The following is a 26,697-nucleotide window of genomic DNA, read 5'->3' as shown; positions in this document are numbered from 1 at the left end:
ATAATTTTTGTTTACCTGGGATAGGGTCATAGGTTTATAGGTGTGTACTAGGCTAATGGCTCCTGGAGCCTTTACAAACCTAGCCCATAGAAGTGCCCTGTCATTGTGCCGCCCGACGTTAGTTCCCAGTGCCTCTATCAAGTAAAGCCACTGGGGTGAACTTTCTATTTCCCATCCCAGTGAGGCGCTCTGCTTGACATGCATGGGAAGTCTATTCCAGAGCATGGGCAGTCTCTGGGTTATGAACCTGTCCCTCCAGCATGTTCTATTGATTGTGGTAATGAGTTTGAGGTCTCTAGAGTGTGTGTGGTGTGGAGGGATTGGGATTTCTTTAGATGTAGCATTTCTAACAGAGCTGGGTTAGGCATGGCTTTGCAAGTCAAGCAGAGATCACCTCTTGGTAGACAATATGAGACAGAGAATAGCTGGAGGTTTTTTTTGAGTCTGTCCATGTAGGACATGTGTTTAAGGCCTAGGATCCTCTTTGTGAGAAACTTTTGTGGCCTTCCTAGCTGATGCATGTGTCTAGTGAGGTACATACCGAATGGGGCATTATACTCAATGATTGGCCTAATGAGGGAAGCTTCATCAGAACTAACTTCTACTTTGGTTCAGCCAAGTTTAAATTACTTTTTTGGTGCCAAAAAATACGTACAAATTTAAAGACGTACCATACCAAAGACACTTATGCCCTTTAACATGCTGCTAATATATAGCGCTATGACAGTCATATAAAATGCGTCTAATTCGTCCACTTATAATATTATTGAACAATAAAAAAGACTTAAAACAACATAAATTTAAAAAAATTCATATATGTGTATTAATATAAAAGAATATGTGTATCAACTTAATAAATGTACGCAAAATGAATTATTAGACATTCCTTTTCCAAATATATGTGAAATGAATGTTAAATGTTCATAAATATATTTAAAAGTATTTTAATAATATTTTAATAAAGATTTGATAGAAACATTATCATTCAAACCAGGTGATGCGGAGGCATCCGTAAATAGTTGCCACCACATTTCACGATATGACAGATACCCTTTACAGTCACCACCTCTAGGGTCCGACTTGATAATATCAATTATACCAAATGTAAACCGATGGTCGATGCCAAACTGGTTTATATGTCTGTATAGGGCATTCCTGTCATCACACTTTTTAATACAATACATGTGGTCATAGATCCACTTATTAAGCTGCCTCTCAGTCATTCCAATATAGAAAGCTGGACATATGACACATAAGACCACAAACTTTGTTCTGCAATTTCCTTGTTTAAATTTAATATTGGACCTAGAGATGTTATTCAGTTTTACACCCTCCTTAGTGTTAATCAAATGACAAAAATTACAATTACCACATTTATGTGTATGCGTGGGTAAATCGTATATTTATATTGGTCCCTTCTCTAAAATACTTTTAATATTAGGGCCCATTTTATTAACAAAGTGAGGTCTGTTCCCTACTATATTAGAGACATATGCATCAGATTGAATGATGTTCCAATTTTTATTTAATATTTCTTTTACCTTGAATGTGTGTGGTCCGTATTCGAGAATACAGCTTCTGCTTAGATTAATAGACTTAGGGGTAAAAATATTCAACAAATTGCTATCATACGAATTTCTATGTACTAATCCTAATAAAGGGGTGTAAGTAGTCCCCCATCCCTTCACTACTTGCCTCTTTACTTTCTCCATCATTTTAATATCATACCCTCTGTCCTTAAATAGCGTAGTTATATAAGCCACTTCTTCCAGCATATTAGTGTATGAAGATGTCATTCTTATTGCTCGTACTAACTGACCTTTAAATATATTTCTCATCAAACTTTTGGGATGATTACTTGTAAATTCAAGATAGCTGTTGGAAAAGGTTGTCTTCCTATATATCCTGGATGAAAATTGATTGTTGTCTTTAATTTAAGAAACTTACTACTAGAGTTGATATAGTTTAAAAATTGATACAAGTTTTCCTCACTACCTTCCCATAGGATGTAGATATAATCCAGAAAGTGTGAAATATAGATACTTACAATTTTTTAAGAGTGGAACACCCAGTTTTAGCAACACTAGTAGGTATTCCCAAAATTCATAAAAATATAGAGGATCCGCCATTTAGACCGATCGTTTCAGGAAGCAGATCCAAAACCTTCCCATTGGGGGTTGCTATCGATACTATGTTAAAATCTGTTTATGGAAAAATCCCCCATTTAGTGAAAGATTCGTGGGAGTTTCTTTCCCAGTACCCTATTACCACCTTTAATGAGGGTCTTAGATTTGTAACCATTGACGTAATCGACCAATTTACATGTATACCGAAAGATGAGGGGTTAGAAGCATTTGCTAGAAGTATGAGAAAATACGTTGATTACGAATGGGACAAAATCTGTCTCATCATGGATATGAATATAGTTCTCGAACACAATTATATTTATTTTGAAGTGGACATTTTTAGGCAGAAAAAAGGAGTAGCAATGGGTGCAGCTTGCATGTCGGTGTTTGCCAATTTGGTTATGTTAGACTGGGAAGAGGCGATTATTTTTCAAAGTGAATATTATAAAAATATTAAATATTATTCATGCTTTCTGGATGATATCTACATCCTATGGGAAGGTAGTGAGGAAAACTTGTATCAATTTTTAAACTATATCAACTCTAGTAGTGAGTTTCTTAAATTTACATTTTCTCATAGTCAGACAGGGTTGGCTTATTTAGATACGTTTATTTAGATACGTTTATTTTTAAAGACAACAATCAATTTTCATCCAGGATATATAGGAAGACAACCTTTTCCAACAGCTATCTTGAATTAACAAGTAATCATCCCAAAAGTTTGATGAGAAATATATTTAAAGGTCAGTTAGTACGAGCAATAAGAATGACATCTTCATACACTAATATGCTGGAAGAAGTGGCTTATATAACTACGCTATTTAAGGACAGAGGGTATGACATTAAAATGATGGAGAAAGTAAAGAGGCAAGTAGTGAAGGGATGGGGGACTACTTACACCCCTTTATTAGGATTAGTACATAGAAATTCATATGATAGCAATTTGCTGAATATTTTTACCCCTAAGTCTATTAATCTAAGCAGAAGCTGTATTCTCGAATACGGACCATGCACATTCAAGGTAAAAGGAATATTAAATAAAAATTGGAACATCATTCAATCTGATGCATATGTCTCTAATATAGTAGGGAACAGACCTCACTTTGTTAATAAAATGGGCCCTAATATTAAAAGTATTTTAGAGAAGGGACCAATAAAAATATACAATTTACCCGCGCATACACATAAATGTGGTAATTGTAATTTTTGTCATTTGATTAACACTAAGGAGGTTGTAAAACAGAATAACATCTCTAGGTCCAATATTAAATTTAAACAAGGAAATTGTAGAACAAAGTTTGTGGTCTATATTGCCTTATGTGTCATATGTCCAGCTTTCTATATTGGAAAGACTGAGAGGCAGCTTAATAAGTGGATCTATGACCACGTGTATTGTATTAAAAAGTGTGATGACAGGAATGCCCTATACAGACATATAAACCAGTTTGGCATCGACCATCGGTTTACATTTGGTATAATTGATATTATCAAGTCGTACACTAGAGGTGGTGACTGTAAAGGGTATCTGTCATATCGAGAAATGTGGTGGCAACTATTTACGGATGCCTCCACATCACCTGGTTTGAATGATAATGTTTCTATCAAATCTTTATTAAAATATTATTAAAATACTTTTAAATATATTTATGAACATTTAACATTCAGTTCACATATATTTGGAAAAGGAATGTCTAATAATTAATTTTGCATACATTTATTAAGTTGATACACATATTCTTTTATATTAATACACATATATGAATTTTTTTAAAGTTATGTTGTTTTAAGTCTTTTTTATTGTTCAATAATATTATAAGTGGACGAATTAGACGCATTTTATATGACTGTCATAGCGCTATATATTAGCAGCATGTTAAAGGGCATAAGTGTCTTTGGTATGGTACGTCTTTAAATTTGTACGTATTTTTTGGCGCCAAAAAAGTAATTTAAACTTGGATGAACCAAAATAGAAGTTAGTTCTGATGAAGCCTGTTATGTACACAGGTGAAAGCACTTAACTTACTAACTGTGTCGTGTTTTAAAAATAAACTGTGGATTTAGCTTTTTTATGAGTGCTGCTGCTTTCGTTGGTTTGGAAGTGATTTTTACAGTGAATTTTACAGCACTTTGGTACAGCTATTGTAGAAGTTTGTACCAGGTTCCCAAGACTACATAGCGGGAGGCGTAAGCTGATTTTTTCCTATTGTGTTATCTAGTTGCTGCGAATGCCATTTTTTTTGTTTTCACTAATGAGGGAAGAGTACAGAGAGATGATGACCTCTTTCTTTCTGGATGCAAAACCCTTGGTAATGAGATGTGCCACATAGAAGGACTTTCTGACCACAGTGGCAATGTGGTGGTCAAAGGAGAGGTTGCTGTCAACCTATGTCCCCATATCTCTTATAACGCTTTCAGTGTTCCGTGGGTTCCCATTGACGTGGTAATTAGTGGGAACTGAGTTTTTCCCAAAGGGGATGACGACGCATTTTTTGGTATTAAGCTTAAGGCCATAGTTTCAACACCAGTCATTGGTCTCAGTGAGGCCTTTCTGTAAGATGTCTACATCACTTGGGGAGTTAGTAATAGCTCCCAACTTGCAGTCATCTGCGAACTTGGTCAGCCAGAGTCCCTCCGTGTTGACCTGGACTTCTGAGAAGTAGATGCCAAACAGAAGAAGACCCAAGACCGATCCCTGTGGGACTGCACTCATGACTGGTAGGCAGTCTGACTTAGAGTCTGCTACTTTCACACTGCGGGTTCTATCTGTGAGCCAATTTGCAACCCACCTAGTGATATAGGGGTTGATCCCTAGTTTGGTGAGTTTATCAATAATTTCTGAGTCTGGTGATATAGGGGATGATGCCTAGCTTGGTGAGTTTATCAATAAATTCTTGAGTGGGGAATGGTATCAAAGGCCTTGGCCAGATTGAGGTAGGCTGTATGAACTGCCTTGCCCTCATCCACAGCTCTGGTGACTAACTCAAAGAAGTCAACCCAGTTGAGCAGTCATGATCTACCTTTCACAAAATCAAATCGAGTGGGATCTAGAGTTTGGAGATTCCCTGTATCCTTATTAATTAGGTCCATGATGATGTGCTCCATAGCCTTACATATCAGACTCCTCAGGCTAATGGGGCGATAATTCCCAGGGTCTGCAGTTGCTCCCCTATTATGGAGAGGGGTGATTGTAGCAGTGCACCATTTGGTAGGGACAAAGCCTGAGGTAAGGGTGAGATTGAAGAGGTCACACAGATGTGGTGCCAGTTCACTTTATAGATTACGTAGAAAACATCCAGGGATATTGTCGGGTCCCATGGAAGCGGTATTCTTGGCCTGGGACAATGCAGCTTTAACCTGTGCTGTAGTAATGCTGGATGCCTGGCATTCCTCCGGTATTGTGTATTAGAGGGAGAGAGAGGGGTAAAGTTGGCACTGAATCTGTCTGCCTGTATGCTGGCAATATCTGTTGGCTTAGTATAGGAAGTACCAATGTGCAGTAACTCAGAGCAAACCTGGGTATTGCTGTGGAGATTCTTGATATAATTATAGAAGGCTTTGTGGTTGTTTTTAGTGTCTACTGCAATTTTGCCTTCATAGCTGACTTTAGAGGTTTTGATGAGGAATCTCAACTTTTTGTTGAGGCTAATAAGGGAGTTTTTCCAGTCTTAGGACTTCACATTTTTCTGCAACAGTTTCTTCCTTCTGTTGTAGAGTTTATTAATGGCAGGGGACCACCATATTGGCTTCCTTTTTTTGGAGGAGAACATCTTGGTTCTGTTGGCTATGGCTAGTTCCATGCATTTATGTACATGTTCATACAGTGCATTGGTGTATGATTCGGCAGTCATGCATCTATTTTCCATTGACATGGGTGCCATGAAGTTTGCCACCTCTGTTTTTAGGAGCCCAAAATCAACTTGGAGAAGTTTTTCATGGTAGTTACCTTTGCGGGGGGGGGGGGGGTGAGATGTGGATTTCCATGGTGATTAGTTTATGGTCGGATCTAATCGGGGAGGAATTGACTATTGGTGTAGAGCAATGGTTGCCGATGTTAGTAATAACCAGGTCAAGGATGTTGCTTCCTCTAGTGGGGGTAAGAATGAGCTGGCTAGGGCATTGGAACTGATGAATTCCAGGAAGCGTTGGACCAGTGTATTTGGTGCATGAGTAGTTTTCCCTGTTGATGGAGGGGTAGTTGAAGTCACCTAGTATGAGACTGTTGGGTTGGACCCTATAGTTTCCAGGGTGCTTAAGAATGTGGAGTGAGAGTCTTGGGACATGGTTGGGGACCTATAGCAGGCTACAACCTGAATTGCCATCTTACCCAATGTTAGTTGTACCTGAAGTATCTCAGATGCATTATGCTGGGCTACTAGTCTGAAGGTGTGCATATCCTTTATGAATATGGAGACACCACTGTCTTTGGAGCTTTGGTCCATGTCCTGGGGCCGAAAGGTGTCGAATGAGTTATAGCCTGGTAGCGCAAGGGTGCTTTCTGCTGCTTTAAACCAGGTCTTCCTTACAGCACGAATGTCGATGTTCTCCATTTTGAGGAGTGCTTCGAGCAAGTGCATCTTGAGATTTAGACTTCTAGCACTGAGCAGCATGACCCTCAGATTGCATTTATTTATAGCTGTTATGGTGATAATTTGGTCTTTGGAACATCGCCTAAAAAAAGGCACTATAGGGGTTGCAAGAGCCTTAGCCAGTATCCAGAAATCCAAGGTTGACAGATGCAGGCCATCTCTGGCAAAGCATCAAGGTCTGTCAACCATGTCATCCTAAGCAGACAGATACTGGATTCCCTTAGAATGAAACCAGAAATGTAGCCAATTGTTGAAGTCAATCATTTTCTGCTTGTACTGCAGTATCATTCTGGGTGATGGTAGGATGCTGCTCAGGGCTAGGGTCATACCTGCCTGGGCCGTATAATACAAGAGCTCCTCCATGTCTCTTTTCATGTAGTCCAGGGAGGTGCATCTCAGGTCATTCACACCCACATGGATAATGACAGAGTCATACTTGTATTTGTTGTTGAGTGACCTGAGTGCATGTGTTATGTGTTGGATTCTGGCACCGACTGACAGCTGACTGTTACCTTCTCCTTATTCAACATAGTGAGTGGGACATCAGTGTGCCTCACTATCGAGTCACCTATGATCAGTGTATCAGGCATGCTGTTTTGCCTTAGGAACTTAGGTTGAGGGGCATACTGTGTAGGTGAGCTATGTGTCTTGTGGTTTGCGCTGTGTTGTGGTGGTCAAGTGCATTTCTGCTTTGGAGGTCTTTGCTATTTGGGTAGATTTCTATTGAGAGCCTCCATGAAGGTGAGTGTGTGATTTGTGTTTTTATGTGAGAGTTGTGATGTTGGGTGTTCTGGAGGGCTACGTGTTGCATGTGGTGTGGTGCAGGTGTTGATCTTCTCCTCTTGACCAGCTATTCTGGTCTTGGATTGAGAGTGCACGGCTTCCAATTTGGATATATGAGTGCATCTCTCACAAGTCTGAATGTTGGGAGGTAAGAGGAGAGGGTTGTCTGTGTACATGAGGCAGTTGCTACACTGTCTCAGAATGCCAACGTTCACCAGGTAAATAGGAGAAAGCACAGGGAACTGAACTTTAGACATGCAGGAGGGATGGTCATTATTACTAAGTACTGGAGCTGTTTCCTTATATATTCCTTTTACAGCAAAAATGTCACTAAAGGTGTCTGAGTCTGTACAGAGCACTGCCAAACACTTGAGGGGAAACTAATACATAGACCCTGAAAATTTAAGGATGAAGTATTTAGGCAGATATTCTGAAGTTAAAAAGAAATCAAGCACTTTAATCAAGCATACTTTTTTGTTCTTTTTTTCTGTAATGAGATTTGGAAATTGCTGTTATTCTGGGCATTCTGCTTACTCCAGGCTTAATTTACAGCTGTGTTTCTGAATGGCTGTGACTTTTAAGTGTAGCATTTACATTTTGCTGCTCAGCAGGACTTGCGGCTGTATTCGGCTGGGCCGCTGTGTGCAGCATTTTCTTGCTGCACACTAGTACTGGATTGACCATTTCTAACCAGACTTGACCTTGCTACCTGTCCTAAATAAATCTTTGAAGTGTTTGTTTTATTTAATCCAGTAATCTATGCGTTTTTGAAGTGCATTTCTGTTATTCATAATGATACTATTTATTTGGCCATGATTTGTTTGTGACACTTTGTTTTTTTTAATAGTGAGAGTAGGAAATTACTAGTTTTTGAGTGTTCTTGCTCAAGTGTTAACTTAAATGTATTTTCTGACTGTGACTGTTAAGTTTGACTCTGAAATTCTGCTGAGAAGCAGAACCTGCTACTGTATCTGGCCAGGCCATGCTGCTGTGTGCTGTATTTCCTTGCTACACACTGCTACTAGATTAAGCAGTTTTAATTGGATTTCACTTGCTACACTGCATGCAACGCTTGGGTACAGTGAGTTTTTTAATGAGTTTGTGCCTGTTATCTAACAGTCCCTAAGTTCATCTTGGCCTCTCACCTAATTTGCATACTTGCATGTCTGTCCATTATCAAGCAAAACAGCTGTGATGCTATATTGTTCTTTTTTGGCAAAATACTTAAAAAATTTAAAATTATGCTGATAACAGGGTAAGACAGTTGATGGCTTGCTCACAATTACTGCTGAACTGCCATCCTCATGACACATCCATTATAGACCCCGGTAGAAAGTGTATGTAAACTTTCCCAATTAACTATTGAGAAAGCACCATACGACATCATTGCTATCTACTGATCCCCCACCATGAATCAGGATAAATACACTACCTACCTTGATTTACTGGAATACCTTCCCATACAGCCCAATACTTTAATCATGGGAGATTTCAACTATCCTTCCATAGCCTGGGGGACATACATGAGCAAAACACACTCGCCCAGAGGTTCCTGGACTTTGTTAACACAAATGTTCTGGAATAGATAGTCTGCACCCTCACTAACGGCTGTAATGTTCTGGACATAGTACTCACCAACAGGGGGGCGTGACTGTACTTTCTCATGCATGATGCTCTCCCTGATTAGTTCAGACCACAAATCTGTCTCATTTGAAGTAACTACTGAACTGACACCCCTCATAGGAGCAAAAACTATAAAAACCGGTACCAAAGCTAACTACAGCCTACTTAGCAATGGTATAAAAACCTTCATACCACCTGCAATCACAGGCATCAATGATCACTATGCAGAAATGTATGCAGATGCCCTGTATAAACACTCAAGAGTCTGCATAAACTCTGCTGTACCTGACTGGATCAAAATCAGGTCTTCCCATAAAAAACAAGCCACCATGATGGACTTCAAGTCTAAATAGATTATATAACAAGAGGAATAAACTGTTGTCCAAAAGCAAGAGGGATATCACTCTGCAGAGGAAGAGTTCCTTCCTAAGCCTAAACAAGAAAATCAGAAACATTATAAAGTCTTTTAAAGCAAATTATGAAACTAAAATTGCATCACTAGCCAAGGATAATCATAAGGCGTTCTTTAACTACATCTGAAGTCTAAAAGGGAATGCCCAGCTATGTGCCAAACTTGTTGTAGATGGTATCACTCATACTACACCGGAATATATCGCCAACCTGTTAGCTGACAGATTCAGCACAAACTTCACTCCCCTATCTGTACATACCATATCCCAAAGCATATCTGACAGCAATCCTCTGCCTAGTATCTCTAGAGAACAGGTCATCTCTGTGCTCTCCAAGGCCAAAAACACAGCCTAAGTAGGACCAGATAATATCCCAGGTTGTTTACTAAACAATCTAAAACAAGACCTAGTGGACCCACTTAGCATCCTCTTTAATCATTGCTTGAGAACTGTCTATGTTCCTGCAGAAATGAGAACAGCAACAGTAATCTCCCTGCACAAGGGGGGGGGGGGGCATCAACAGACTTGGGAACTACAGACGCATAAGTCTAACCAGCCGCATCTGCAAGGCCATTGAAAAAATATTATGGACCTTATCAGCAAGGACATAGGTGACCTCCAAACACTGGACCCAACCCAGTCTGGCTTTGTTAAGGATAGATCGTGCTTATTAAATCTGGTAGACTTCTTTGAGAATCTCACCAAAGCCATGGACAAAGGTAAGACAGTGCACACAGCTTATCTTGATCTTGCCAAGGCTTTCAACACAGTTCTCCACTCTGGCATTGTTGAGAAACTTTCCCAGATAGGATTTAACCTTTACGTTACTAGATGGGTAACCAATTGGCTCACCAACAGAACACACTCTGTCAAAATTCATGACATTACCTCCACTAGCAGACCCCCCCACCAGTGGAGTACCACAGGGGTCTGTTCTGGGCCCTTTACTATTTCTCAGAAGTCCAGGCCAAAGTAGATGGCCTTTGGCTCACCAAGTTTGCTGATGACTGCAAACTGGGAGTGATAATTGTGTCCCCAAACAATTTCAGCTAGAGCGTCTTCTGTTTGGAGATATGCGTGAATGGGCGTACCTTCGTTGAAGGTTGTGCATCAGGGCCAGCAACTTGGCACGTAAAAATCTACTGCCAATCATTAGCGGACCAGAGTTCCACTGTGGCGACCTCTAACTGGGAAAAGCCGAAAGACACAACAACAACAACAACAAGGTCTAACACAAACAAACGATCAGTGCCAAAGTCATGGCCTAAAACTAAATAAAAAAATGCATTATTATTCCCTTCAGCAAAACAGTATTCCCTACAAATTACAATACTGACACCACCCTCCTGAGTTCTAATCCAGTGGTGCGAGACTTGGGAACACAGGCTGATATCAATCTGAACTTGACCACCAATTTTCCACAGTGGTAAGGAAAGCCTTCTACATAATACACCTCATAAGCAAGGGCATAGCATCCAGGCTAAGGGACGTTATAACTCAACTGTACTTGACTCTCATCAGACCACTAATAGAGTATAATGCACCCTTTTGCATGTACCTCACCAGACACCTGCAGCAGCTGGAGAGACCTCAGAGGTTTCTCACTAAGAAAATACAGGGACTCCAAAGCATGCCCTACGTGGATAGGCTGAAATCCCTGTCACTTTACTCTTTATCTTATAGGCTGATGAGAGGTGACTTGTGCCTAGCATATATGGCAATCGCCAATCCTGCCCTAATGGAAATGCTCCACATCCACAAGTCAAATGGCACAAGAGTCACTCACTCTAGGAATCTCAACCTAGCTTGTGATATTAACAGAACATGCTGGAAAGCTCACAGAGACTGTCATTATTCTGGAATAGACTTGCTATTCATGTAAAACAGAGATCCTTACTATTCAAATGTAACCTAGATAATTGATGGGAGACCGCAAATTTGTCCTTGGGGTGAAACCTATGTCCCTCATGGACAGAGGTAGCCAGTGTTGATCACAGACCTGCTCGACTCATAAATTTTTTCTGTGAACTACCCCAAAAAAAATAAAAACAAATGGGGATACTTGGGATTACTTGGAATTAACATGGCTAGGCTTGTAAAGGCTCTACGTCTACTAGTAACCTCCTATTAACCTATGAACGTTTACATGCATGAAGCCCAGAAAATCAAAACAAAACAAAAGGCAACTTTCAGTCTCAAAACTCTGAAATGTTGATAAAGAATATACAGTGTCAAAATAATCAATAAGAGACATGCACACAGTCATGCACACTGCAACTTTGTACAGATCAGAACTTTTCTGAAGCATGACATCATTTGAAGCATAGTCAGATGACGCACTCTCTTTTATACTAAAGCTCTTAAAGGCACATTACAATAAATCATATACACTATACCTGACAAGAGGCAGTACTTATGTCAGCTTTTCACTTACCAATTTCTACATGAAGTTCCAAAGAGCAGGATCCTGATCCCAGCAAGTTAGAGACAGTGCAGCGATAAAGCCCTGATGTATCAGCAGAAACATTCAGTAAGGTGACAGATCCCAGATGATCTCCTGGCACATGGTCTAGAGAAAACATATTGAATATATTACAAAATTTTGCTCAGCTTGAAGGAGCATGCATTAACATTATAGACTGGAGCAGCAGACATTATAAGATATTCCACGTTCATACGTTAGTGGTTTGAGCAACTATACATCACATTACCAAGCACCATAGGAAGTACTGCTGGCTGGTTTTCCTACCTTATTGATAAAGATAGAACTACTAATCTGTTGGGTAAATTTATACAAATCCATCTAATCAATCATCAACACTTAACATGAAGGAAGTTAGGATGTTACACTGTAACTTGGAGATAATCATAAACTCTCTGGTTAACTCCCAGATCCTCCAAGAACTAATGTGCAAAGAAATGGTGCCAGGAGCACAGCCTAAATCCAAATGATAAAAACCTAATATATAAAAATTTGGGAAAATAAGCATCAATACATGTAATGCATAGATGGTACCCCCTCAAAACGGACACTGTTATTAGGGACGAAGACACTTTTGTAGACGAGATACATTTTTACCACCATGTATCTACAGTTATCATGAAGTCCTTCTGTCTATTCCAGATGATAGCTAATAATACAAATTCTATGCTAAAATAAATTATCCCTCTCTACTCCCCCCCCCCCCTTATCAGGCCCATGATATAGTATAATGCCTCTTTTGGTATGTATTTTTCCAGACATATAATGCATCCTGAAGAAAAAGCGGTATTCCAAGAGCTATGCACAGCACCTTAAAGCACTAATATCTTTTCTTAATCTCATACAGATGGTTAAGGGTGATCTTTGCCTGCACTGCAAACCTTTAATGGAGTCAGACCTATATGACCTCCTACTTATTTGCAAAATAAATAACACTATGAGGACCCCTTTGAAAGAGCCAAACAACAACCACAAGACAAACAGAACCTGTTGCTGCAATAGTTCCTGTCATCAAAGAGTTTCTATCCTTTGGAGAAGACTTCCCCTTTACATTAAGCAAATCAGCTCCTTGACTGCTTCATCCATAACCTTGATGAGTGGATAAAGCACCATAAATTCACACCGGGTCGGCTTCCTGTATCCCTTGTAGAAAAAAATGCAATAAGTAGTAAATTGTTCTTTTAATAAAGGATAAGCAGTTATGTGGATTTTAGTGTCTAGGCTTCAAATGATTTAACAGATCAACATGCTTACAAGAACTTATGAACATACAAGGGACCTTTGTTTCATAGACTACAAATCCTATGGGTAACGAATCTATCCATGAAAGAATAAAGGCACTAAATAACTCCTAACGCATATTACCAGTGTATTAAGATTCAGGAAACAACAAAATCACTAGAACAACAGAATCATAAATGGACTTCGAAAGTACATGTTTAGTTCTTTCATTTTTAGTGTGAGGCTGTCAGCCCAGCTATCTGGAATTTTGTATATAATCATGTCATTTGTGAATATTAATAGGATCCATAGGATTGTCTTACAAATGTAAGAGAACTATATGTTATGTGTATATTAAACTACTGGTGCAGAAGTGTGTGTTGAACTGTATGATCTGTACTGAGCTTCAGGAATGTAACCACAGTGTACCCTACTGGAAAAGAACAGAAATGTATATAAACTATATGCCTATACAAATGTATGTTTTGATGGTAGAAGCTGGAATATACAGAGTAGAGTTAGCTTGCAAACCCTCAAAAAAATAAGTTGAAATTGTTTATGATTGTGTTATCTCAGTTTCAGCTCAGCAAGAAGATAGGATGTCTAGAGCTAAAGTTTTTCTATTGTCTTGAAACAGAAATAATTACTATGTTTAAAATGTAAAAGTGCTTAACTGTTTTATGACTTCCAGTTCTAGGCAAACTTCTGAGAGAGATGTATTTTTGATGCAGACATGCTAAATTCTAAGTTTCTGTTAGCTTGGGAATTGAAGGCAAGTGACAAATAGTTATGTCATCCCAAGCTGTCCCAGCAGTAAAATGTGATATTAATTTAAGAACTCACTCAGAGAAAAAGTATGTGTATTTTGTATTTGCCTTTGGACGTGGAAACATCTTCTCATCAGCACTTGCCTTGCTAATAGCAAGTAATAGATTACAGTAATCTCTTAGAGATAGATAGGAATATAGTAAGATTAGTTTAGATGTTTTCTGTGTTTATTTGAGACTGTCCTGCAATGTTGTTTTAAAATACTTCCTGTGATTCTGAAGTGACTCTGTCTGTTATTGAGTACTGTCTTGTGCTTTTATTATTTATTATTAAATATATTTAAACCTTTTAATTATGGCTGATTTGTTTAGTGATATTTAAGCTCTTAGCATACTTGCATACATATTTGGTGACACTGTATAGGCCACTCCAATAGCCTTAAAAGTCTTGGACACACTATTTGGATAATAGTAACATCACACAGTAGGACTGGTCTCTCTTTCATAAGGGCCTTATAGTAGCTGATAATTAGTGGTTAGTGACAGTGATAACTACCTTATAGTCTGGGCAGAAGAGGGCATAGCTAGTAAACCTGTGCCAGCCTTCCCCAGGAGTGTCTGTGTGCTTGTATATAAATCAAATCTCAAAGTGTGTGTGTGTGTGTGCGTGTATGTGTGTGTGTGTCGGCTACTTGGGCAGGCGCACAAACACAGGTTGGACAGAGAAGGTGCTGGAGATTTTGGCTTGACCACTTGGCTGAGATCTTAACCCTATAACTGTGCAACTGGGGAGTCTTACTGGGGATCTGGAGAGAGAGGCAGAAACCAGCCCCAGACTGACTGTGATCTCTGTGTGCTCTTAAGTGAAATTGTACTTTACTGTGTGTGTGTGTGTGTACTTGTCATCCTCCCAATGTGCACGTCCCTCACTGATGCTAGTGGTGAGGATTGAGGCTCCTTGATTACTAGGCCAGTGCAGAGGCTTCACATTTAGTATAAAAAGGACTTCACAAAAATGATACAAGCACTCAGTTTTAATAAGTTGAGATCATTATACTGGTTTACCTTCATATTGTCGTAATGGACAATATCGATAGCGCATTTGGGTGAACCAAATGTGTGAAATTCAAACTTCGACATTCTCAGAAGTTCGAATGTCAGCAAATCAAATAGCTGATTCACTGATTTTCCATCTAATATACCAACTCCAAGATCGCACTACAGTGGGGAATGGGATCATTTCCCGATCCCCACTATAGTGCAATCTGTACCCACAATGTCAAATCTGCAATGAGAAAATGCCAATGTGCATTCACCCATTGCACATTCGGACAATTTTTTGTCGAGGTTTTGCGACTTTGCAAACCTTCTTTCACACAAAGTGGAGTCGCACAAGCGCATAACGCACTTATGAAGGTAAACCCATTGTATCATATGCAGACATTCAGCTAATCATAAGAATCAGAAATTAGAAGTTCTTTGCATCAAAATACACTTAATATTTACAATTATTTAACATAAAAAAAGAACTGGCTTTAAGATCCAGTTGCCTATTACGCAAGATTCAAGTTAGAGTGCTGATTTTCAGAGTTTATGGGTTAAGAGCATGGCATCTCTTTTTATCACCTTTTATTATGATACTCGCATTATTCTATTGAATGGTTAAGATACCAAATAACATACTGTATAGGAAAAGCAGTAAAGCAAAATCAGACAGAATGTGTGGAGAACTGATAATGTAGCACATGGGGTCTGCCGTTATAGTCAAAAGACATTTCCCTGTGAGAAACAATGCTGAAACAAGAAGCACTACTCCATCATAGAACTGCATGGCTGAAAAGTCAGAATGCAATGGCAGTAAATGCCAACAGGAAAGTTGTCACTTTGGACATCAGCCTCAGCTGTTTCAAAGCTGACCAAACTCAAACCTGTACTAAGACACAAACAAATGTGTTTAAAATAGAGACCTATGCTTTTAAACTATAATTATTGTCTTTAATTAGGATTTCAATTGTTTAATTAAATAATTTATTGCTGTGTGATTTTTAATTTTATAAATATGATTAATATCTGTAATAATTTTTATACACTGATGAAGGGTTTGTTTGACCTGAAAGCTCTGTTTTATTAAACACTTGTTCAGTATTAATGTTGCTTGGTTCATTTTATTTTATTTTTAGTATTGGTTCTATTGACTAAGTTTTGTTCTGCAATTGTTTGGTTGCATTGAGATCTACATAAGGCTGATGACAATCTCCTGTAACTGATGCCATGTAGTGCCACACACTGTCACACCATCACCAGAATATGTCAGATGGCATGAGCATCTGTTGTTCTTTCTCTCTCTCTCTCTCCAGCAAAACTTGAGGATGTGGATGAGATTCGATACCCACAATGCAGTCATACCTTCGTGATTCAAAAAAGTCTGACATGGATGACCTGGACTCTATTATGTTGCTAATAATGCCACGGAACTTGAATGATCTTTGCATCAAACTTGAGCATGGCACAATCCCATTCTGTGCAGATGCATGCCACCAGTTTGTACACCCCACGTGGAACCTTTGGCACTGTCTGTAACACTAGGGTTGTCCCCTGGTGTACTGCCTCATGACTCAGAAAATAGAGACAGCAAACAGCAGCATGTGGGATGTCTTCAAGGGGATGGCTGCAGAATTTGGACACACCTTGCATTCTGACTATATCTTGCCTGATTTTGAGAAGGAAGCTGTTCATGATAGTCTAGAGGCATTTCCAAAGGCAATCCAAAAGGGATGCTTGTTCTATTTTGTTGAGATTGTATTGGGCAAATGCGGCAGTGCCACCTTTTGGCTCTGTATGCCACAGATACCTCATTTCCATAGCTGTCCACAAGTTGATCGCATTGACGTTCTCACCCATGGATGATGTTATGCCGTCATTTCTGGAGATTGTTTCCACAGTGCCTGACTCTGCTATGGGACTATCAACATCCTTGGACCATCATTACATCCGACGCTGTCCCAAAAATTATGCATTTCACTCCCCTGAACCAAACTGTCTACCAACACCTTATCCTCTGGAATGTGTGAAATGTATCTGATGTGGATCACCCATGAACAAACAATTAGGTGGAGGTGTAGCACCGATGGCTGAAGGTGTTATTTGGATGGCCTCATGTACACCTCCCTGACCTTTTCTCTGTTCTACAACTGGAACAAAATCTGACAATAATCAAAGGGAATGACTGCTTAAGGGAATGCCACTAACACCCCATATAAAAACTATTGCTTTAAGGGATCATAAACCATAAAACATCCTACAACATAAGTATGACTGTGGCAATATACCAGATTTCATATCTGCTGTAGCATATCTTTATGAGGTGCAATTACATATGCATAAATGGTACACCAAGCACAGCACTTCCAGTGCTGAATAACTAAAGGTTTTGCCCATTGTACACTTAGTTCACAGAGCTGATTATATGCCCAGAAGGCTTCTGAATGTCCTGTTGGGGACATGAAGATACCCTCACCCCACGCTTGTACTTTAGCCACCTATGGATATGGTGCTGGCAGCTTCACAGTGCCCACAGGGAAATGTCCATAGCCCAATGTCACTGCAACTAAACTGCAGTCCAGCCATAATATGTCATCATCCACATGTCCGACAGGGAATTTCACACCTCCTAATCACCTGAATGTTGTACTACAAACACACCACACCACACATGGATATATAGATAGATATAGATAGACAGACAGACAGACATACAGATAGATAGATAGATAGATAGATAGATAGATAGATAGATAGATAGATAGATAGATAGATAGATAGATAAATAGATGTATAGTTCTACAAGTAATTCTGTCATTTAAAACTTATCCACAAAAATACTGTTGAAACAATTTCTAAAAGTATAGTGTGATTTATATTGTATGCAGTTTTAGTCTGAAATATTCTTTACTTCCAGTAAGTGACAAAGAAAGGAGGTGGTCTCCATGAAATGAACATTTACTTGTGAATACTTTTGACAAAAAAAAAAAAAAAACCCAGAATTCCACAAGAGGGCACTCTAACAACAAAGTTAGCAAAGAGTCTTCTCAACAGTAATTCAGTTGCATGTTACATTACAAGCATTTCATTTTATTTTACTCATTTGGTAACTAGGTGAGACCACTGGCACTGTATATAACGTCATGTTTTCAGGAGCAACACAAAATCTTAAGAGACTTGCTTAAGGTAGACAATGGCATCAACATTGATCAGAATAAGATTACAGCTCTTCAAAATAGCTTTAGTTGATTAAGGCGTTTATCTTTAACTTTAGTTGCAAAGTTTCCTGTGAGTTGATCTGAACTGTGATTTTTGCATTTCATTGTTTAGAATAACAGTCTGCCAATTGAAATTAAGTTTAGTCTTTTGTATGTTTATGTATGTGTTTTGGTGAGTCTTCAACAAAAGTGATTTGATCAATACACTTTACAGTAGCATTTGCTTGCTGTGCAATAACAAATAAAACTGGATCCATTGCAACATCTGCTTTGAAAAGAACATACCAGATAAGTTTGTTCTAACATGCAGTTACTGTTTGAGCTACTGATTACTGCAGTCTGATTAGCACCTGAGGGCTGGTACACCATTGCTGGACAGATGCTGTTTTCAAATAATATGAATTACACAACTCTGGCATTGTGTAATTTGTGTAAATTCTATAATTTACCCTACTTTTGTCACATCAAGTGACTTCTGCTCTTTTTACTATAATACAGATTTATATACTTGTTATAAGACCTGCTACATCTGGTATGTGAGAAGATTACAGGTTTTTATAACAATGCTGCAGCATTCCTTCTTTCTTTGGAGGGATTGCTTCTCTCTTTTGGCTGTAATGCACATTTAATACACCTGTTATGAGTACCAGTTATGACATCTGCTGTATCTGATATGTATCACAATTGCAGGCTACTATAACAATGATACAGCATTCACTCTTTCTTTGGAGGGATTTCCGCTCTCTTCTTCCTATAATGTAGATTTAATGTACCTGTTATGAGACCTGCAACATTTAGTATGTTCCAGACTTACAGGTTACTATAACAATTTCTATAACGTTCACTCTTTCTTTCTCTACATGAAACTAAAATTGTAATGTAGTAATCTTAGTGTATCAGGACCTTCTTTACACTTAATTTGGAAAATGTATCTTGTTAGCCAAATCACAGAAAATTATCTCCCATGTAATTTTCATTTAATTCAGGAGTTCAGTGCATGTGATTATAGGTTTCAACGTGCTAAGAGGCCAGTATGGAAGACAGTCCATAGCAATGTGTGACAAACAGTCAAAATGTGGAACACCCTATTTTCGCACTGTGTGAAAAGCGTACCTTGAAAATGGCCATGGCCTTTCAATCAAAATACACACACACACACACACACACACACACACACACACACACACACACACACACACACACACACACACACACACACACTCTCTGTTCCTTATAAAATATGTAGTTTTCTGGCAAATCACAGAGGGATGAAATAATAAGGTAATCACAGAAATCTGAGTTTCTGACATCATATCCTTCAGATCATGTATGGTAACATAAGATGTGTTATTCTAGCAACTTGCTAAGTTTATAACAGCAATATGTAAAAATTGTCCCTGTTTATGTGGCTTTATCACTACCTTATGTTTGTCTATTGGCTTTGTCCAGATTTCTTAATCTAGGAGGTTGAGAAGTATGGCTCAGGTGCTCGAACTTGAAAGATCTTTGCTTATTAATTATTATTATTATTTTGTTTTATTTTTATGAGGCCTTTACAAGCATATTTGAAGTGAATTTTAAGCAAGGTCACGTTATGGATTGTTGTAGTACAAGTTTCTAAACATTTCTGAAAGTAAAACTCAACTTGAAAGTGGAGATGTAATAATCTCAAGGCAAGCTCTGCCTCACTGGGATTTGGAGTTCCCATGCTGGTGAAACAATGTTAGGAAAATGTTTCCAGTCTGGGAAAAAAACACTTTTCTTTTTATTTTGAAATGACCTGCCAAGCAATATAGGCATACTGCACAAAAAATATAGGCATACTCTTAATTTTATCAGGATCCTGCACAGACACACCTGATGCTCTTCTTGCAGTTGAACCAGCCTACAGGAAATTCATTCTATCCACCCCGTATGGTTTTCCTGTGCAAGTACATTTTAGCCAAATAAAATAAACAAAATGGTAAAATGGGAGCAAATGCCTGCTGATGAGCTCTGACTGACTTTGATTTCAAAGGGGACAAGCGCTGCACAGAAGTAGCAGTGCACACAGTACTTTTGTGTTGTGCTAGCCATTCTTCAAAGTCTGGGTGGTGCCTGTTTGAAGGATCGCAGCTCCTCAATTCAATATTTGGGAGCTCTCATTGGCTCCCATCCTCAGGAACAGTTAGTACCGTACCTCCGTTCTGCATACGGAGCACTTGACTGCTCAGCATGCTTTCAGAATGCGCTTCCCACTTAACATCAATACTTTGTATGAGCATCAGATATTTTAGCTGGAATGCACATATTTAGATTTTAAGTCAAGGGCAGTTGACCCTAGTTATGTACGTAGCATTAATGTTTATATATAGTTATAATGTAGTTTAACTTAGTTTATATTTATAAGTGTGTATGTATGTATGTATGTATATACACACATATATATATATATATATATATATATATATATATATATATATATATATATATATATATATATATATGTGTGTGTGTGTGTGTATGGGTCTACCTAAAAATATCATAATATATATATATATATATATATATATATAAATGTGTGTGTCTGTATAGGTCTATTTAAAAATATCAAAATACCAAAATATTGAACCTCATTTCATACAGACAAAAACAGTGAAATTTCAATTAATCAAATGGTTACATAATCAAAAATGACACCTAAGAAAGAAAATAGTTGGCCGCCATGAACAAACTACACATAAATCAAACCCAACGTAGTGAGGGGCTTCACCCCCATCACACCTCAATATGGGGGGCTGCGCCCTCACACCACCCTAACTAAATATACCACCTCTGAGATCGCACTATAGTGGGGGAAAGGCCAAATACCTCCATGGCGGCCAAGTAGTTCCTTTTCTGGGTGTTGTTTTCAATGATGTAATGATTCTAATAAGTGAAGTTTCACTGTTTTCATCTCGATGAAATGGGATTCGATATTCTGGTATTTCAATATTTTGAGGTAGACCCATATATATATATATATATATATATATATATATATACTACTTCAAAGAATCAAAAGACCACTTACTGGAATCTCAATTCATCAAGACGAAATCAGCGAATCTCCACATTATTGAAAGGTTGCATCATTAAAAACAATGCCTGGGAAAGGAACTTCTTGGCCACCATGGACATATTTGCCCTTTTCCCCACTATGGTGCAATCTTGGAGTTGGTATATTTAGTTGGGGGGTGTGGGGGTGAAGCCCCCCCACATTGGTGGATGTTTTTCACTTTGTTATGTTTGTTTTGTCCTGGTAGCTAAGTGGGTCCTTTCCCAGTGAAAGTTTTCACTGGTTTACAGTTTTGCAGATATGTGGTTTTGCTGATTTCATCTCGATGCACTGGGATTTAAGTAAGTGTCTTTCAATTCTTTGAAGCTGACCCATATATATATATATATGTGCATGCCTGATTACACTAATGACAATATTGCAAAACTGGTATGTGCTAGTTATGTTTGTTGGAGGCTGCATTGTCACAGTTATGTCGATGGTTTGAAGAATTAAAGAAGGTATTTCTATTTTGAGTGTAGGAGTGTTTTGTTCTTGCTATATTGTGAATTGAATTGGTTTGTGCACCCATTTTTGTCTCTCTATATATATATATATATATATATATATATATATATATATATATATATATATATATATATATAAATATATATATATATATATATAATAGAGAGAGAGAGACAGACAGAAACAGAGAGGGGTATATTAATGCAACAAAAGTCTGACAATTTATAAAATTACACCGCTTTTATCTCTTAACAAGGCATAGTGGTGTGGACTTTTTATCCAACAAGTGCACCCAAATAGCTTGCTGAATCAAAGGAAAGATACTTTTTTTAATTTTTTTTGAAAGTCTGAGTACCCCCACAAACATGGCAGCAACTTCTTTCCAATATTGCCCATCTAGTCATTTCTGCACTGGTGAGAATTAGGAATCAAACTCTATTGCATATGTATGCCCTCCTACATTGTTTCTCCTCTCTGGATTCCTTCACAGGAAGATGTACTGGTCATCTCAGAATAATCCACTGTGATTTTTTTTTTTTTTTTTACTGGACTACCACACTTACAATGGTCATTCAGCTTGAAGCCCCCAGTTTAGAAACATTAGATAAGCTGTCAGAAGTAATGAGTCTATCTGCATCATGGTGGGTTGGATCTGGTCTATACTTCACTGTGACTTTAAACATTGTGAGGAGACTGCCCCTCACATTGTTTCTGTCTATTCAGCCACAACAGTGGGATATGGTTTATAACCAGTATAAATTACTGGCTGAAAATATATTAATTTAATGAAGATAATAGCCACTTGATAGTATATACTATAAATGTAATTTTACATTGTACATTGTTGCCTTTATGCTGCCTTTTATTGATCTTCTTATCACCCTTTTGTATATAATCCTGGCTAAGGTTGCAATTGGTCATCCTTTGGTCAGTGCTCCACTCTGGTAACCAAAATATAAATAAAATAAATTGTTACTTGAAAAACTCTCTCATCCCTTGTTTTTGTATATTACATATCATACAGGAGAGTTTTCTTTTTTCACCAGATCTACTAGTCTGCGAAGCTATGCTCATTTCAGAGGTTTTGCCTTCCTCCATGCTGGGTAAATTTATTCTGGTCTACTCTTTCCAGTCTGTTTAACTCTGTACTCACTTCATTTAATTTTCTTCTATTTCAACTGGACCCTACCATTTAGTAAAAAAAAGAAAAAAAATTCAGTGGAGCAGACCAAAACTTACACCTGATCCAGAGTTATATATTCCTCGTTCCTTGCATTTCTATTATACACTTCCTATTATGTGGTTTGTGCTTTTTCCACATGTTTCTTTACAATGGTCATTACCATTTTCAACCTATTAGGTAAGTTGGTGAAGTGTTCAATTATACTTTTGAATTTTTTTTCTCTGCATTTCCATTTTCAACACCAAAAGTTTGATAAGAGACTTAAGGACACAGGTGGACAGTTGTCTCACCTTCAATAACCACATTGCCACAACAGTCAGGAAATCCTTCTATGTGGCACACCTCATCACTAAGGGCTTTTCATCCAGAAAAAAAGGAGATCATTGTCCCACTGCACTCATCCCTCATTAGACCCATTATAGAATACAATGCCCCATTTGGTATGTACCTCTCAAGACATCTGACAACTGGAAAGGCTGCAGAAATACCTCACTAAAAGAATCACAGGCCTAAAGCAAATGCCCTATGCTGACTGCCTCCAAAAAAACTCCAGCTATACTCTGTCGCATATCGTCTACTCAGAGGTGATCTCTGCTTAACATACAAGGCCATGTCAAACCTAGAGCTGTTGGAAATGCTACACTTAAAGAAATCCCAATCCCTCAGAGCCACACACTCCAGAGATCTAAACCTTGTCATCACAATAAACAAAACATGATGGAGGGATAGATTCCTGACTTAGAGACTCCCCAGACTCTGGAATAGACTGCCCATACATGTCAAGCAGAGTGCCTCTTTGGCCCTCTTCAAATGGAACCTTGATGATTGGATGGGAAATAGGAAATTCACCCTGGGGATCACGTCAGTCACCCTGCTAGACAGGGGTCCAGGGAAGTAAATAGTGTGGGAAGAAATAGCCAGGGAATTGTTATGGCTAGGCTTGTATAGGCTCTAGGGCCGATAGCCTAGTACCAACCTATAAACCTATGTCTCCTGTCTATTCCTTGTCCTTTCCAAAGCCTTTGACACTGTTTCCCACTCCCTGCTCCATAACAAATTGACTGACCTTGACATTTCCAAACCGTCTCTGACATGGTTTTCTAGTTACCTTTCCAATAGACAGCAATCTGTCAAATGGATCACTAACTTCTCCTTTGTTCGCATCTGCTCTAGTATACCCCAATGATCCATCCTGTTATCTCTGTTATTCAATATTTTTACTAATAATCTTCATACTTCCTGCTCTCATTCAATATGCCAATGATTCCACTGTCATTTCTCTCTCTGACAATATGTCAGACCTAGTCTTACCCAAACTCCTTTCACTCTGTTGAAAACTGGCTCATTAACATCAACTTATACATAACCCTAAAAAAAAACTAGACTACTCCCATTTCTAGCCAAGTCCCTTTTCCATCAGAAAACATAATTTACTATCACATCACTTAACAACAAAGTCATAAACACTGAAACACATACTAAGCTACTGGGTGTTATTAAAGATGACGAACTTAAGTATATTCTAAATTGTATTAAGAAGACACACCAAAAACTAGGTCTTCTTTACAGAAATATAAAACACCTCACTAGAATTAAACTCGCATATATCTTTCTTCTTCCCACCCTCCTTTATGCATCCCCAGTTTCGACCATCATCTCTCTATACTCTTCCCTCATTAGGCCAGTCATTGAATATAATGCCCCATTTGGCATGTACCTCACTAGACACATGCAGCAGCTGGAAAGGCCACAAAATTACCTCACAAAGAGGATCCTAGGCCTTAAACACATATCCTACAGGGTCAGACTCAAAAAAACTCCAGCTATTCTGTCTCATATTGTATACTAAGAGGCAATCTCTGCTTAGCTTACAAACCCATGTCTCACCCAGCTCTGTTAGAAATGCTACATCTAAAGAAATCTAAATCCTTCCACACCACACGCTCCAGAGACCTCAACCTCATTACCACAATCAACAGAACATGCTGGAGGGACACTTTCATAACTCAGAGACTGCCCATGCTCTGGAATAGGCTTTCCATACATGTCAAGCAGAGCTCCTCACTGGCCCTCTTCAAGAGAAATCTTGATAAGTGGATGGGAAATAGAAAGTTCACCCTGGGGATCACTGCAGTGGCTCTACTTGATAGAGGCACTGGGAACGAATGTCGGGCAGCACAATGCCAGGGCACTTCTATGGGCTAGGCTTGTAAAGGCTCCAGGGCCATTAGCCTAGTACACACCTATGAGCCTATCTACAATACTCTCTTAAGACCAAGCTTAAGCTTACCTACAACAAATGTGCCAGCTTTACTGGTAACCAGCCATACAACTCTCACCACTGCCTTTCTCTATTCTTTAACTGGCTAGAACTCCTCCCCAACTGTCCCTGATTCACTCCATCCTTAACAATCCTTCTCTTATACCTCTTAATCCCCTACCCACTCTCTTAGGAGCTCTGATCAGTCTCTCTTAACTATCTATAAGCCTAAAACATCCATGGTACAGCATTTATGTAGCTACTCCTTCACATTAGCATGGAACAAACTTCCACTTAACATTAGAAATCTGTCCCATACCCACAACTTCAAAAAACTGTTAAAGGAAAACCTACTAAATTTATGGATCTGTCCATGCTAAAAATACAACTTAGCATCTTACATCTACTAACTGTTTCTGTCTACTTCTCACACTTTCTACTTTACGCATCTTAATTCCCCTCTTTTCCCCTGGGTACTTACGCATCTTAATTCCCCTCTTTTCCCCTGGGTACTTACACATCTTAATTCCCCTCTTTTCCCCTGGGTACTTATTCACTCTTCTTTATTCCCTGCTTCTCTATCTTCCATTTCTATCCTTTACCCATTTCTTTTATCTTTCTTCTTCTTCCTCTCTTTCGTAATTCACCTTATATCAAATTGCTTTTCTCTAATTGACTTTTGTTTTGTATTTTATCTATTTAAAATCTTATGTAATTCTTATTAATCTTTGTTGTAACTGATTTTGTAACTTTATTTGTAATTACCATTCATTTGGGCCCCCCCCCCCCCCAGCCTCCGCTGAAAATGGTCTTTCGCTCATCCGAATATGCCTGGTTAACAACTGTCAAAATAAATAAATAAATTACTGGAAAAGTTGATCCATTATTGTGGACATAGATTGAGTCTCCTGGTTGATGAGTATTTTTCAGGTATTTTTATTCTGGAAAATAATAACAGTACCTACCTAGCTATAGAGCTAGCATTAGCCAATGCTGTACTTAATGAAGGCCCAACAATGTTGATGGCAATGCATTCAAATGGAACCTATGTAACAGGTATTGGAATCAAAAGATTTTTAAAGTCTGGGTGAGGGGTTATCTTCCAGAAATAAGGGAATCCTGTGTAGTGGTTGTGATCTTTAATTATTCCTGCTCATTAATGACTCCTTTCTCACCTGTAGAAAAGTGGCTGGGATCAAAGTGTATACTTTTTTTTTTGCTAAGACAGTTATTTAAAATATGTTGTTTTTTTTTCCATTCATTTGTTTAAATTCTTAGCACAGATATATTGTCTTGGCTAAGGCTTGTCTGATGTCTTTGCTACAAGACTTCAGGTAGTGATATCATTGCACATGTGCTGAAAAAACTAAAAGTGACATTTTGACCTCAGTTTAAAGCCAAAATCAGGAATGCAATTTTATTTGTTCTGCACTTATTCTTACCTGTTTATTTC

The 26,697-nt window shown here is 38.4% G+C and overlaps 1 protein-coding gene across 1 annotated transcript in view; it reads right to left on the bottom strand.

Annotated features, from left to right (window-relative positions):
• Positions 1 to 26,697, bottom strand: part of LOC122791493 — a 147,400-nt gene that overhangs the window by 80,759 nt on the left and 39,944 nt on the right. The window contains exon 2 of the mRNA XM_044059236.1: positions 11,963 to 12,097. Coding sequence (XP_043915171.1) covers positions 11,963 to 12,097 — 135 coding nt within the window. The remainder of the gene's footprint in view (positions 1 to 11,962; positions 12,098 to 26,697) is intronic.

This window comes from Protopterus annectens, chromosome 17.part0 (assembly GCF_019279795.1).
Source record: "Protopterus annectens isolate FY-2018-M chromosome 17.part0, PAN1.0, whole genome shotgun sequence".
Taxonomy (NCBI): Eukaryota; Metazoa; Chordata; order Ceratodontiformes; family Protopteridae; genus Protopterus; species Protopterus annectens.
The sequence above is the reverse complement of the archived record's forward strand: the minus strand, read 5'-3'. Positions and strand labels throughout refer to the sequence as shown.